Here is a 15,692-nt window from a genome sequence, read left to right on the forward strand (position 1 = left end):
TTCAATGCTTCGTTAACAACGAAACTGAAAATGGCTCTAGATTTGTAATTTTGATAAAGACAAGTTAGATTTCAAATAAAAACAAAAGATTTCGAAGTAAAATAAGCATTTTAGTTAAAATTAAAATTGTCTCTACCTGTAGCGGAGAATAATGTGGTGACAGGCCTTTGTTCAAACGATCATAGCAAATGTTGTGATAGGGATAGAGACGTGCGATTTTTGGTTTTACAAAGATAATACGATAGAGAATAATACAAAGTAATAAAAATCACCTGTTATAGGAGCATTTTTTGGAGAAATTTATCAAATAACCAAAAAAACACGAATTTAAAAGCAGATTTTTTTCAAAATGTATCATTTTTTATTATTTGTTGGCCTTTTTTGTGTATTTTATGTACTTTTTTTAGTATCGCCTGTTATTTAGCATTATTACTGTTTTTATTTTGTCAGGATATACCGCTTAGTTTAAAAGTTATTACGTTTTCTTTACAATAAGTAGTTGGAAGAAAAAAAATTCTATAAAAAATTTAAAAAAAAATCTCAAAAATTTTTTGACCTCTTTTTTGTCGATAAAAATAGGTCTAGTTTCATCTATTTTCATATGTACACTTTAACGTGACTCACACTGTATAAAGCTGAAATTAACAGGATAGCTTATTCAAGGAACATTTTAATTTGTCCATTGTATGCCATGTTCCCTTGTTATAAGGGAATCGCGTATTCGGCCACGAAAGTAAGACTGTTAAGATAAATTAGATTTCTTGAAATCTCTCTTTTGCGCAAAACCACATCATTTATATTTACTGTGGTTATAAAGGTGTACCAGAGGTACATGCTACACCTTTTTATTCGATTGTAAGAGTACTGGTTTACTCACAAATCCGTTTTATCTGATTTTCGAAATCTTTGAATTACACTGGTGTTTATCATTCAAACCAATGACTAATGTTTGAACTAATTTGGACATTCAAGGTCTATCATTGGTATTTTTTTTAAATTTCTGCGTTGAGCCATTTACGAGATCTGGGACATCACAAAACATTACCCCAGCAAAATTCTAAATAACTTGAGAACCGGAACACGAACAAATTTTGCTATTCATGGACAAATTACTACGCAACAAGAGCTATCTATCCATGTATTTGGTTCCGGGATAGAACGACTTTCAAAAAAAAATTTTGCCAGGGTAATGTTTGAAACGTGACCCCAGCAAAATCTGTTTTTTCCTAATAACTTTAAAACTATAATTTGAACGAATTTTGCTATTAGTGGACAAATTTCTGCTCACGATGGACTAATTATCTGCTATGCTCTCGACTCTCTAAAGCACAACATTTATAAAAATTTTGCAACATTTAAAAACCGTGTGTGATGCTCATTGCTCATAGTGATTTTCGATACAGAGCCCCGTACATACGTTATACATAAATTATGGAAAGAAAACACCCAGACCAATACAAACAAATATGTATGCAATTTTAGTATGATATTTTTATTTATTAATAAACAAAAAGACTGAACAAAATTAATGCGTGTACTGATTAATGTAATTAACCATCTCGCAAAGTTTCGTGAATTGCAACAACTATAATTTATTATCCAAGCTCTAAATAATCGCTACTACGAGTAACTGATCATAAAATGTTTTTCCAATCGCTCAAGCTCCCGAGGATCTACCGATAGGTCGGGTGACGTAATCTTGAAATTCTTTTAGCCGGCGCGGAACTTCCGGAAGGTCGGGTGACGCGACGCCTCTTTGAACCGTGTTTACTTTGGCAGTTATATTCTATATTTATTCGATTCTAAAATATATTCCCAAAAATTTTGAAAGTTGTTTTAATTTGTATCACTTGGATATGATTTGTATTAGAAAGTGCTGTGAGTGTGACGCTTGAACGGAAGGAAGTCAACCTAACCTAACCAACTGCGTATTTCTAAACTGCGTATTTCTATACTGTGTAGCCGCGAGAGCTCTTTGGCGCGCTGTCTTCGGCAAAGTGTTGCGCGCGCAGATTTTGACAGCGCGAAATACCTACTTTAGCAGAAATACCAAGCCTTAAATAGCTCAAGTTATTGTCTACACGTCCGTACTCTGACGCTAACAAGCCAAACATTCTTATTTTAAATGGCAAAGAGCTCGAACTTCAAAGTAACACGATCCCACGTTTGTTGACGAACTGTTTGCCAATTAGCCAATATACGCCCCCGTTTCGATAACAGCGACCTTGTCGCTATCTATGGCGAATAAATTAGGAGCATCTATTTTTACAAGGTTTCTAAAATGTTGCCACATAACTGATTAACATAATTATCTAGGCACCGAATGTTCGAGGTGCACTTAAGTGATTTATGCACAGTTTCCATTTCTAACTAGTGTATTACACGTAACCTTACTTATCGTGTTGCATGGTTTTATCCATGGTCACGTATTAACTAAGAAAGTGAACTAGAGTTTTTCAGTATCATTCATCTTAGTACTGATGAGAGCACATCACGCTATTCACTGCGTATAAAGCCGTAGTAGCTAATAAGTGCTAAGTATTTTGCAAAAAAAAATGTAAAGTCTGAGACGTCGACTGTACCTAACTACTTAATTGGAATGGTGGATGCCTAATTAATCAGAAATTTCTTGTTGCCATTACTTGTATCTATTATGTATCAAATGTTATGATTGATTGCCCAATTTAAGTAGGTACGTTAACTGTCATGCGAAAACTGCTATAAGTTAATATAACTTTTCCTACTACTACCTATTACTCCTTAGTACAAATAATAATCATTATGATAAACTGTAATTTAGTCCCTATAATAGTGTCAGTAGCTATTTTTGGTTAATGAAAAAAATTGAAAACTCCCCCTCGTTTCAAACTCCAATTTGGCCAAACTTTCATTTTCATACAAAATAGACTCAATTTGCTGAATTGTATGCTTCAAGTAACGCAACAAGTTATTCGATTTGCATATTTATCAAACCCTTTGCGAAATTCGTCCCACACGTCCTTGTCTATTAGAAGTTAACCTAATCATTCTTGTAGACTGTGAACATAAATATTGTAACAAACTTGATTAGATCTATCTCAATAGGTAGGTATATGGAATATGTGTTTAATCAAAATAGTTTCTCTATAATACGTAACGAAATTTTCTTCGCTACTAATTTTATTTTAATTAATTTAGATACCTTTACTCTAGTATATTAATTAAAAATCTAATTGAATTTCTGTAGGTACCTATATTTTAACATGGTTTTTACTTTAGGATGGATTATTTAGGCTTCATTTCGGCTCAGCGAGTTGATTTTGTAGCATCAAAATTACGTAACAAACGATTGTTGTGTTCAAAACTCATATTATTCATGGAGATAAACAGACATGCGAACATTACACAGTTTATTAATGAGTTCCATCCAGCTGCGCGGTGAATTAGGTCTAAACTTGTTGTTTGTCGTTTTAATGGGATTTGTTGTTATTCTGCCAGTATTAACAATAAAGTAGAATACTTACGATCCTGAACTTTCCTGGTTCATTGGAATTGGAATGTATTTAGTAAATACCTAAGTACTCGTATTTAAACTACATGTATTTAAGTATAAGTACAGAATATTATTTTACTGTGTAAGTAGGTACCTACTCTGCTAGGCTGCGTGCTTGTGTCTTATGTTTTTAAGCCTATACACACAGCCTAACATTTTATTTTTTTAAATAAATGTAACATGTAATTTTATCTATTGTAAGAAAATTTGTTAAAATGAACTCATACATGAGTTCGACAACAGTCACTTGAGACATTTTCTTACTCACATAGAAACGACATGATATAATTTTATTTTTTTGTTACGCCCGTGACCTTAATTAGTCATTACGCGTGTCGTTTTGGCTCCTTTGTCCTCAACTCCTACAAAGGGCACTAACGAAGTTCTGTAGGGAACATTGAAGGCAGGGACATTCTCGTAGTTACCCTAGTAGACAGCCAAGGTCGTATTCATTACCTTTCGTTACCTTGGAAAACTGTTACACAGCTCTTTTTAAAAGAATGTTCTAGTTCACTCATGACTATCTTTGTTTCAGGACTGAAAGAACAGAAGACACCGTATCAAGCAGCGGAAACCTAACCAATAATGCAGTCCGTCACAAAATTGTCGTGATGGGAGCAGCCAAAGTCGGCAAATCCTCGCTCATCTCACAGTTCCTCTACAACACTTTCTCGCCTAAATACAAAAGGACGATCGAGGAGATGCACCATGGAGACTTCAATGTTTCTGGTGTGAGACTGACGCTGGATATCCTCGACACATCAGGAGCGTACGAGTTCCCAGCTATGAGGGCGCTGTCTATGCAGTCAGCGGATGCCTTCATACTCGTGTACGACATAACAGACGCGGACAGCTTCGCAGAAGTCAGGACCTTGAGGGATCAGATCCACGAGACGAAGGAAAGCACAGCAGTCCCGATAGTCGTAGTCGGCAACAAAGTGGACTTGGCAGAGACAGGAGCGCGACAAGTAAGTTTCATTTTCTATTTAAATACCCATAAAAAAAGTATTTAAGTATGTTTTTATCCATTGTTAGTACCCATAGTACAAGCTTTACTTAGTTTGGGACTAGGAGCGTAGTGTAAAATATCCAGGGATATTTATTTATAACCTTTACCGATGACATTTTGCCGGTCTTATTTTTCTTTGAATTAAAAATATCTGCAATACCAGCACTTTTTATAAAGATCCGGATATCAATGCGGATAATTTAATTACGTCAACAGTCACGCTTCGTTCTTGCTTTCTAAGAATAAAAGAGCATTCCTGAAAAACAAACAGTAAGGCTTAGGTATACTTATCTATTCGCTGTAATATCTTCCTCGCAGAAGAATTACTTGTTGCGTAAAGTTCTTACCTAGTTTGTGCGCAGCAAAGTTACGCAAAAGTTATTACGTACTACGTTTTGTACTATATCGTAACGCCAGCAAATATTAGTCTTCCGTCAATCACTTTTATTGTATTTCTCTGGCTATGCGGACGGAATTGGAAATTGGAAAAACAGGCAATATCTCCACAAACCGTTCAATCTGGAATCATCCTCCAACTTATTACATTAAGATATTAAATAATGTTGCTTTTGTATTTAATGTTTCACTTTTTTCCTTTTGTAAAAATTTGTGCTTTTTGCGTTGAAAAACTTATTAGTATAAAACGTGTACCTGAAAAGTTGTTCTACAGTGTTCTTCCCTAAAATTAAAGTTCTTTATGGCGATTTACTTACTTACTATGTTGCTCTAGTGAGATGCCAATTGAAGATTGTCTAGCGAAACTTGGTGCTAAATCTGGAAAAAGTTTTTTTAAATTGCTTTCATTTCATATAGCACGTTAAGTCTAATCTAACCACACCAATATTACCTGTCATAAGCTTCAACCAGCCGCCAATGTCGCCACCGCCCTATTTATAAAGGTTACAATTCCACGGCTCTATAATTGAATCTTCGTTCACGTCAGTGGGTGTGCAGTGAAAAATGCATCTATTTGTGGTACAGTACAGTCCGCTAAGCTGAGTCGCGCCCACTGGCGTGGGAAAATCGAATTTCCTGTCGCCTGTCAACGGCTGTGGCGGGGCGGAAAATCTTCCAAACATACGACAGAATCGGAGCCTCGTGGTCAGCGGACTGAAATGAAAGTCGGGTTCTATTAGATTGTAAACATTAATAATGGGGTAAGGACACCGCGAAATAATTTAATATTTGTATTGAAACTAATATCTAAAAGTTGGGTAGTAAAAGACCTTTAACAGACTATTCCAAGAATCTTAACTTGATTTTCATGAATGATACTGAAAACTCATTTTTTCAGTTCTCGTTTAACAATTGAATTTTAGTGGTTTTGAAATCCATAAATATCGTTTTATTACTTTAAATGCAAACAATGAATACCAAAATCATTGGTTCCTATTGTTAGGTACAAAATTTAGGCTAATGGACAACCAAATTGACTGATTTTATTTCCATAGTTTACTTTATTATACATTTTATTTCGCAGAAAGTGCTTTTACTAAAATAAAGAAATAAAGAAATAATAAAAGAGCTTTGATTAACTCGAATAAAAAATCGATTACATTAATATCGGATGCTTCGGTCAACAGAGCAAACACTTCGCGGCTTGAATGCAGCCATCTTTGCGGTCCCAATATGCAATAAAACGATGCTGGGAGGGATTGCTTCAGTCTTTAGTATATCGTAACGTGGAGTAGCATCTAATATTACTTTCTTATTCGATTACGCCATAGCTGTTTTATTGTCAACGTTAATTTTATGGGCCTTAACATCTTTAATTGATGGCATCTTTTCTCCTATTGTCGCATCAGTCAATTCCGAGCAGTATAGGAGCCAATTTTTGATAGGGTTTTATGTGGGGATTGACTTATTATCTGATAAAGGACAGTTTATTTAAAAGGATATTGAAAATTCAATTTTCTCTTACTATCAAATTATTTGATAGGATCAAACTTTCAATTAAAAATAAATGCAATATTGAAAACGCTTTCAAATAACTATTTCACACGACTACAAAGGATAATAAAAATTTATGACATTATGAAAATGGACGTGCATTTAAAACGAGTGTGGGCAACTGCAAAAAGGCTTTTCTTCTTTTACTCGTTTTATCAAATAAAGTAAAAAGTCATTCAGTAAAAGCTTCTTCATGTTTTTCCTGCAGTACTAGTAAACAATTAAGGTTCGGTCAAACCAACGCGTGCAGCCTGCGTGCACGATGGCTATGGCGATGGCGATATGTCGTATATGAATTTGTAGCGATGAATTCACATCAACGCGTCCTGTCATTGGTCGGGGCCGCGGCCGTTTGGTCGAAGCTTAGGGCGATTTCAATTAGACGTTTCATGTCGGACGTTTGCCGTGCGTTTGTCGTGCGTTTTTAGGACCGCACACGGTAAATTGTATGACAATTGCATCGGAATGAAATCGACAATTACCAATAGTCCGGACTTGCAAACGCACGGCAAATTAACGTCCAACGTCTAAATTGAAAGCGCCCTAAGTAATACCCGCACTACTGCCACTGCAAAGTAAGTGGGTACCTAGATAAAGCTGACTGCTCATAATGAAACTACCTTCAATATTGTTAATATGATCGCCACTTTAGTTCCACATGTGGAGTAAAATGGTTTTTACGAGAATCCTTACTAGGCCATTACGTTATTATAACGTTAATTTGGTCTGTAACGGTTATAACAATAACGTTAATTTATCGCTTTCATTAATTTGATTGCGCTGCTGTTTTGTTGCTTTTTGGGTATACTAAACCTTTATGACAAACTAATAACAAGTATGCCTGTGACAATATATTTTGTTACAATATTTATTTATCTAAAAGGCACTACCACAGAATACTATTCAAAGCAATTACAAAGATAGCATAACTAGGTTTCACATTTAAATTATATTCCTATAAATAACAGTAAATTAATTTAAATAATTGTATTCCTTTTCTATAATTGTAGGCTAAACTCTAAATGATACTACCGCTGCTTATGAGAGGTCTGCGTCTATATAAACTTTCAGAACAATACAAAGTTAAATCTCAAATAGGTAATATTTGGCATTCTATCAAGACGGAGCTTTGCATTTTATTTGCGTTTCATCGCACCAACGAGATGAGATCGCTATAAAATATTCGTCTATGTATCTTAGTCAGATTTCCCGTTCACACTTCCGCCACGAAAAATGGTAATCCTGCAGAGTATACAAATACTTGCAGCAGGACCCGACCCACATAGTTTATTTGGGTCATCATGTACTCCCGACGCCATAGCGTAGTCCCGGAATTTCCTGGTCTATTGATTTTTCATAAAAAAACTTAATGGAGCAAAAAATATGACTTTCTAAACTTTTTCGTTATTTTATGAAATCCTGAGACCGCGCGGCAGGGTGAAAGTATGTAAAATCAAGATAAATAAATAAAAGTCCGTAGTTCCTTGAACATCGGTATCGTTAGGTATATATTTAGGCCGAGTTGCACCACCCAACTTTGACCGTAACTTTGACGATAGCCGGTGTTTTATGTGTGGATTTTGACAGATTTTTGACGTTTGTCAAAGTTAAAGTATGATGGTGCAATCCAGCCTTACTGTTTAAGTGCAGTTGAATAATCTTCTAGTCTGCTTGGTTTCTATCTTGCCTTGAAAACACAAGGAAAAGAAACAATATGCCTTCAAAGCTTACAGGTAAAATGTTGTCCAGTAACTGTGCACAACTAAATTATGAGCTTTGAAGGGAAACATAACTTTTGTTTCTTGATGTTAACTTGTTCTGAGTATGGATTGCGTTTGGCATTCAGCAGATACTTTTCCTTGACATATTTCACGTGAAATGTTACTCGTACAACATCGGTAAAACCTGTGTTAAAGTTTGTAAGTACAGACACAGATATCAGACGTTTTCGTTGCATAGCACCTTGAATAGAACAACATATCTTATTTCAATAATGATTAGTTTCGTACATTGAAATGGCGATAGTTTAGGTACTTAGCTATCTATATGTTATATCATTATGTTATGGAAAAATATTTTAGAAGTAGAGTACTGACTGTACTGTATTATCTAAGTAGGTACATTAAATGTATGGAATGATTTTGCAACAGTAGTATTATAGTGTGCTGTCGGCATGCACATTATTATCAAGAAAATTTTCTGAAAAACGCCAAAGAATTTTCATTGTCGCACGCGGAAATATTTTCATCTGCCATTTTACGATCGCGAGGTAGTATCCTCGCTATTTTGTTAACAATAGCTTATTTCCGAGCACATGAGGCCAGCTGCAAAGTTGAGCGGTAGTGCTTTGAGCACGAGTCAACAATGTAGCGAGTGCGGCGATAGTCGGCACCTCTCAAACAATAGTAGCCAATATCCGCTTCGCTGCGTCGGACAGCGTATGCAATGCGCGCAAAAGCAGCGAAATAGAAGCACTGATTCATAAACAGTAGAAAATATTGTATGAAGATTTGCTGCTGAGTTTTCAAGACTTAAAAATGGGCTTCTATTATTTTCGTGACAAACCATTCTTGTTTCACCGAGACATACGCCCGTATTCACAAACGATGCTTGCTTAAGTGAAGCAGCAAATCGAACGCACAGCGTGGAATAGAGCTCTGTGATTGGTTCGTGTGTCATCCTGTGCGTCCACGCGCACTGTGAGAGCTCATAGTAATGTTTGTGAATACGGGCGTTAGGACACAGCAATGCTTATTAATCATTGTGACAATCTAGTTTTTATACCAAATATTTACCTTTAGGTTTAGTATGTGCCCACACAATTTCAAGTCAAATTCAAATTCAAGTTCCCGGAAACATGTACGTACAGTTTTTCCAAAGCTCGTGCTGAACCTTAAAAAGCTTCCCACGTAAGTTGCTACCTGAAACTCACGCTTAATTGAAGACTGAATATTAATTAGGCATTTCATGTTTTTCCGACAAATAATAATAATATCATGAAAATAAGAAATTGGATTTTGGTAAATGTACCTACACTGTTTATGTATCAACTAACAGGTTGATTATAATTGTCTTGGAATAAAATTATAAATATGTAAGTAGCATTCAACGAGTCTGTTCCGTCTAATACCCACTGATAGTACCTATTTTAGAGCAAATATTTAAAGGCATAGTCGTATGAAAATTACTATGAAATTTATGATGACTATGACTACAATGAAACAATTTTGTGCAATACCTACAAGTTCATCCCACGTTGTCGATTCTATATCGAAATTGCCGGTCGCTTTTAGTAGAAGCTAGAAGTAGTTACTGTAGTTTGGCCCTAAGGGGCAATGTTGTTAAGCTGAGGTCAACATTGTGTTAAGCTGTAACTTCGTCCATAGACAATGGCCCAATATTCGCTGTTCTAGAACACAAGTACCAACACTTGGCGTGTGCTTTTGTTGCATGAACGTGAACTGTAGGTACGTTAGTTTGAAGTTTTGATATGGGTAGTTATCATTAGTGGTAAAGTAGGTTAGTACTCATATGCAAGTTTTCAATATCTTCGTCCTTTCATCACTTCAAGTATTTTGCGACATTAATTACCTAATGGTGTTTTGAAAATCAATAATATTCTATTACTTATATTTCTTTTTCATCGAAGATTAAATGATACGTCTGTTTAGGTGCAAGTCTGAGTAAAAAGCTAGCAAACAAACAAAGTTATTATCACATTGACACATAAACACATTTTATATTACCATAACTTACGCAGTTTTTATCTGCTCGTCTCTGTCGTTACTACAACCGCGTTTCCGTAATAAAACTACACTATTCACGTACTATAAAATAGGCCAAAAGTTAGCGTTGCCTTTCCTATATCGATGACATGGTTTCCCCCCTGTTTTCCTTTACAGGCGCTCGGGCCTATATCCGGCTTGATGCACTTCGAACGGTTATACCGACCGTTTTATTATAAGGAAAATGCCTACTAGTAATTTATGAGAGACTTTTATATGGTACAATAAAAATAAGAGTCATAATAGTCGTAAATCAGAGGCGTGTTTGAAAAACAGTTAGGAAAATAATAGTTGAGAGAAATTCATTATTTAGGCCACGGAAACACTTTTTTCAAGTATCTACAAAAAAGTGTTTAAACCTCTAGGATACAACTATTACTTTAGGATTGCAACAATGCTTCGGTAGATGCAAGCTATTCATAGGAAAGACTAAGTTTATTCCGGCGCTTCTTCCTCGAAACGCATAAGGAAAACAGATAATGAGATATAAAGCTCAGCCGTATCTCTATTTATAGCTAGGCTACTTTTTTTTTAGCTAACGTCATTTATTTAGTACAGAAGATAATCTTCACAAATAACTCATTTGGGTATGACGACACATTATTAGCAGGTTTAACCCAAGAACCAAGTTGCTTTTTTGATGAGAATTACCTGACTGAAAAATACGAAAGCTCTTGTATTAATTAAAAGTTAAAATCGATGTAAATGGAATCGATTTTACTCTCGATCCTGAACTTGTTGGCTTTTGCTTTAACTCGACTTTGACATTGTTAACAAGGGCAAGGATGAATATATGTAATAGGTATCATATACCTATAGTAGGTATATTAATAAACAATCATAAACTGAAATCGAAGCTAAATAATTTATTCGGGAAGTTTGTTCAAAGAAGTCTGTTGACGTCGCTACTTACCTGTTTTCGACATTTAATTACGGTGTAATTTCAACCCTTATTATCTTGTTATAAACATTATTGATTATACCGACATGTTTGTACAAATAGGACCGGAATCTAAATAACAGATTTGAGAGCTCCTTTGCATGAACCCTTTCCACTATGTATGTAAAGTTTGTTTGCAAAACAACCCCTACTTTATCTGAAATGAAGGCAATAAAGTAACCCGTGTACTGAAAATATTTTTACGTTCTCAAAAATGTTCTTATACAATGTTAAACTAGAGGCATCCAGGCAATTTATAGACTACTAGCGGCCGCCTGCGACTTCGTACGCGTGGATCCTGTTTTACCCCCTTAGGGGTGGAGTTTCGTAAAATCCTTTCTTAGCGGATGCCTACGTCATAACATCTACCTGCATGCCAAATTTCAGCCCGATCCGTCCAGTGGTTTGGGCTGTGCTGTGATAGATCACTATGTCAGTCAGTCAGTCAGTCAGTCAGTCAGTTAGTCAGTAACCTTTGAGTTATAAATATTTAGATTATAGTACTATTTATTTTTATATGTATGTTGATACTCCCGTGTTCGGATCGGTTGCAGTGCGTAATCATCACTCATACCATTGAGTTATAATGTACTACGTACTAGAGAAGACATGTCAACTAGACTGTTTCTGGCACGCAAACAGGTCCATGGACCGAAATTCAATTAGTATGTGCTCAGCGGTTGCTGTGACAACACGCTTGAGTGCAGTTTTGTTTTTTGAAATATGCCATCCTATAGACGAAAATACTTTTCAAATAACTCCAGATACATATTAAGTAAAAATCAAGGAATGACTTTTTACCATTAAGTTGTACATTTATGCACTTTAAAACACTAATTTAATTTTAATTTGTTAATTACAAGGCGTCACCGCGGCGGCAGCCATTTTACGAAAATTTCAAAGAATAAAAATCGCAGACTTGACACTGACGCATAAATTAGTATACGAAAGGAAGGTTAAATACAGCAATAAAAAGATTTTTTTAAAGATTATAAGCACTTTGTATTGCACAAATTACTAATAGTCCCGTCCAGCCCCTTGTGTTAAGCTAAATAAGCTTGGGTTACGGGTGGGCTCACACAATAGTCGTGCGGCATCATGGATCAAACTTGTTTGAATCTCACTGCTGTTGTTCGTATGCGACTGGTTAGTTAGTAAATCACCCTAATTATTGACACCTAGCTCACGAGATAGGCTAAAATTATAATAATTGTACAGTGTGTCTGATCACCAGTGTCCGACCCGTTAGGGCGCAATAATATGATCAACTTAATCGACAAATCCAGTATTAAAAAATTACAGCTATTTTAATTTTTTTAGTTTCTGAGTCCGGATGGCTTCATTTATTTACCAAATCTACCGATGTACAGGACCTATGAGTATAAAAGTGATTCGTTCGACAGCTGAAAAAGTAAGCAATACGTTGTCATCAAAAGCTTCCATTTAAATTTCTTAGAAACACTTGAACGTAAAAAAAATGATGCTTCTTTTTAGATTTTTCAATGTTACAAAAAACTAGAAAGTTTTACATTTTTAGATGCACTAAGTCATTACCTAAAAACTGATATAACTTGGCTTTAAATCAACTAGTCTAGGTGCTAGCTAGCTACACAGAAGATGCAGCGGTGAAAAGGAGAGGTGGGAATAGTCCCGTAACTTCTACCTCACAGCTATTATACGTGTACTCAACCACTGAGATAGTTAACAATAGAGACAATAAAATAACTCAAAGTTTCTGACTTTCAGTTATTTTATTGGTTCTGGAATGAAGGCGTGGGTCATCCCTAGCTTTGTTCCTACCGTGACGAGTGGGAATTTTTCTAAAATCTCAAGATGGACTGACTGAAGATAGCAGGAAGACGCTGGGTGCAGGCCACTATCAACTGGGCGATGTGGAAATCATTAGAGGAGGCCTTTGTTCAGCAGTGGACGTCCAGTAGCTAAAATGATGATGACGATGTTTCCTTACAGTATACAATTCCATAGGCAGAAACTAAACGTAAAGGAAGTGTCGCCTCTGTAATGGTATCATTATCTATAACTCATAATATTTCGTGCGCTGTTGGATGACAGTTTTAAACTAGAGATGGGTAATTTTTTTATCGAATTAGAAAATACCAGTTAACGATTCTCAAGGCGATTATCGATTACATTAGATTTTAATCGGGAAGAAAAATAATTAATGACTTAAGCATCAGTATGAAGCCCATACGCACTTGTAGCACAAGTAACACGATTAGCCTCAGTCCCCTCAGTTGTAAATTCGGAATCGCCAGTTGTAATTTTAAAATCGCATCACAGAGTGAAGTAACTAACACCAAAAAACGGCAGAGCGAAGTGATTTCGAATGTTTCAACTGCTACGTTTTGTCACTTGTCTAGGAGGGCTAATTTTAGTCTAAGGGAGGGGAGCTTAGATTACATTACAGGAAACGCACAATATAATAAAATAATGTAAGTAGCTGAACCTTTTTGCTACTGAGCACCATGAAAATTTAACACAATTTAGCCGATTTGTTTATTTTCACAATCGATTCACAATGTCTATGATGAGGCGACCGCAGGAACGTCACTATTCGTGCAATCCTATCAATGAAGTACGACATTTTCTGGTGCAGATTTTATCGCCATAAATTATGAAACTTGATAGTCATGGATTTGACTGACAGCTGTCCGTCAAATTCCCGCCCCGCACCCCGCACTGTACATATTTTGTTCGCGATGTCTGTTCTATACGTAGTAATATTACTTCAATGACTCATACAAAGTTTATGGAACTGTGTGAATAGTACCTATAGTTAGTTATCTATTATTTTGAATCACTTTAAAACTTATTGTTACAGGTAGAGTTCCACACCACAGAATCCGTGGTCACAGTGGATTGGGAGAACGGCTTCGTCGAGGCCTCAGCGAAAGACAACATCAACGTGTCGCAAATCTTCAAGGAGTTGTTAGTGCAAGCGAAGGTGAAATACAATCTGTCCCCGGCGCTGCGGCGGCGGCGGCGACAGTCCCTGCCTACGGGGCCCCAGGGCCCCCCCGGGTCCAGTCCGACCCCGCCCGCGTCTTCCCACGCGCCCCACGTCCCGTCGCCGGCACAGCTTGCTCATCTCCAACAGATCAGGGAACGACACAACAGCAAACGCAACTCGTGTGTCATCTCTTAAGTTTTAGTATTATTGAGATGAGAGTGTAAAGTTGTTTTGGTGATATTTGGTTATAATAGCGGTAAAGATGGTAGTGTCAAAGATAGGGTTTTGATTACCTAGTATATATACAATGTAGAGGTGGGCGCCGATATACAATTGGCCGGCGGCGGCGCGCCGACTTTTTGACCTCGGCGGCGGCGGCGTCGGCGGCGTGACCTTGTTTGACCTTTGTTCATTAGGTTTTTTTTTATCTGCTTTTTTAGTATCTGTCATTACGACTAATCAGGTGATTTGCAGTTGGTTGGGGTTTGAGCCACTAGAGCAGTGGTAAACCCTAGTAAATTAGCTCTCTGATTTGCAGTTGGTTGGGGTTTGAGCCACTAGAGCAGTGGTAAACCCTAGTAAATTAGCTCTCTTGATCATAGATACTTTGATATTTGGATAGCGGGTTTGGCTGACATCAGGTTCTCGTGTATTTCCTAAAGGCGAGCGTACCAGTGTGCCGATAAAAGTACCCTTAACATGTATTTTGGAGCTCTTTGGAGGCACATAGTTAATGTTGGATTAGCTGACTGTCGGTGGAATATTATATTCAGTTCTGTTTTATTTATATTTATGGTCTTTCCATGTCATCCTACGGTCCAGGATTTTAATGCAGGTTGATTGCAGCAATGTGTCGAGGTCTAGATTGGCCGGAGGATAAGTTTCACATCTTAAATGATAATATGGTGAGACTTCGGGGCTTAATTACATGCGCCACTTGGTCAGCCAAGCAGCTGAGTTTGCAACAGTCTAATCACTTTAAGATCACAGTTACATTTGAGGAAGGCCGCAGCTTTCTGGTGTCTGGGCTACTTTACTAGTAGATGTTATAGAGTAACAGACCAAGTACAGAGTCCTGGGGTACTCCAGCTCTGCAGCTAAAAGGAGAATATTTTGTCACCGAGTTTGATTTAAAACTGTCTGTCACTGAGATAAGAATCCATCAGGTAGTAGAAGTGTGCTATAAGGTACTTTTTAATTTCATAGAATAGTCCTATATGATAAACCCAGCTGAAGCCGCAGCGAAAGCAGACGTACAGGATTCTTTCTTTTCCAAACATTGTACTGATTATGGTTGGTATGGTTTCTGCCAATGTTTATGTTCGGGCTTACTATATTACATGGGTCATACTTAGGCAAGGGAATAAACGAGCAAGAATGATCCTTTTCCATAATTTTAACAATACAAATGTCAGATTAATTGAGCGATAAGAGAATTCGTTAGGCGACTTGCCAGCCTTATGGATCATTTCCAAAGTTTAGAGACTTGCGAGGTTCTCACTCAG

General features: G+C 36.7%; 1 protein-coding gene across 1 annotated transcript in view; it reads left to right on the top strand.

The window, feature by feature from the left end:
- The window catches only part of LOC135071944 (ras-related protein Rap-2b), a 60,221-nt gene extending 45,737 nt beyond the window's left edge, over positions 1-14,484 (top strand). The window contains exons 2-3 of the mRNA XM_063965839.1: positions 4,068-4,500; positions 14,059-14,484. Of these exons, the coding sequence (XP_063821909.1) occupies positions 4,068-4,500; positions 14,059-14,382 (757 nt within the window). The 3' untranslated portion in view covers positions 14,383-14,484. The remainder of the gene's footprint in view (positions 1-4,067; positions 4,501-14,058) is intronic.
- Positions 14,485-15,692: the final 1,208 nt, after the last annotated feature.

This window comes from Ostrinia nubilalis, chromosome 5 (genome assembly GCF_963855985.1).
Source record: "Ostrinia nubilalis chromosome 5, ilOstNubi1.1, whole genome shotgun sequence".
NCBI classification, from domain to species: Eukaryota; Metazoa; Arthropoda; class Insecta; order Lepidoptera; family Crambidae; genus Ostrinia; species Ostrinia nubilalis.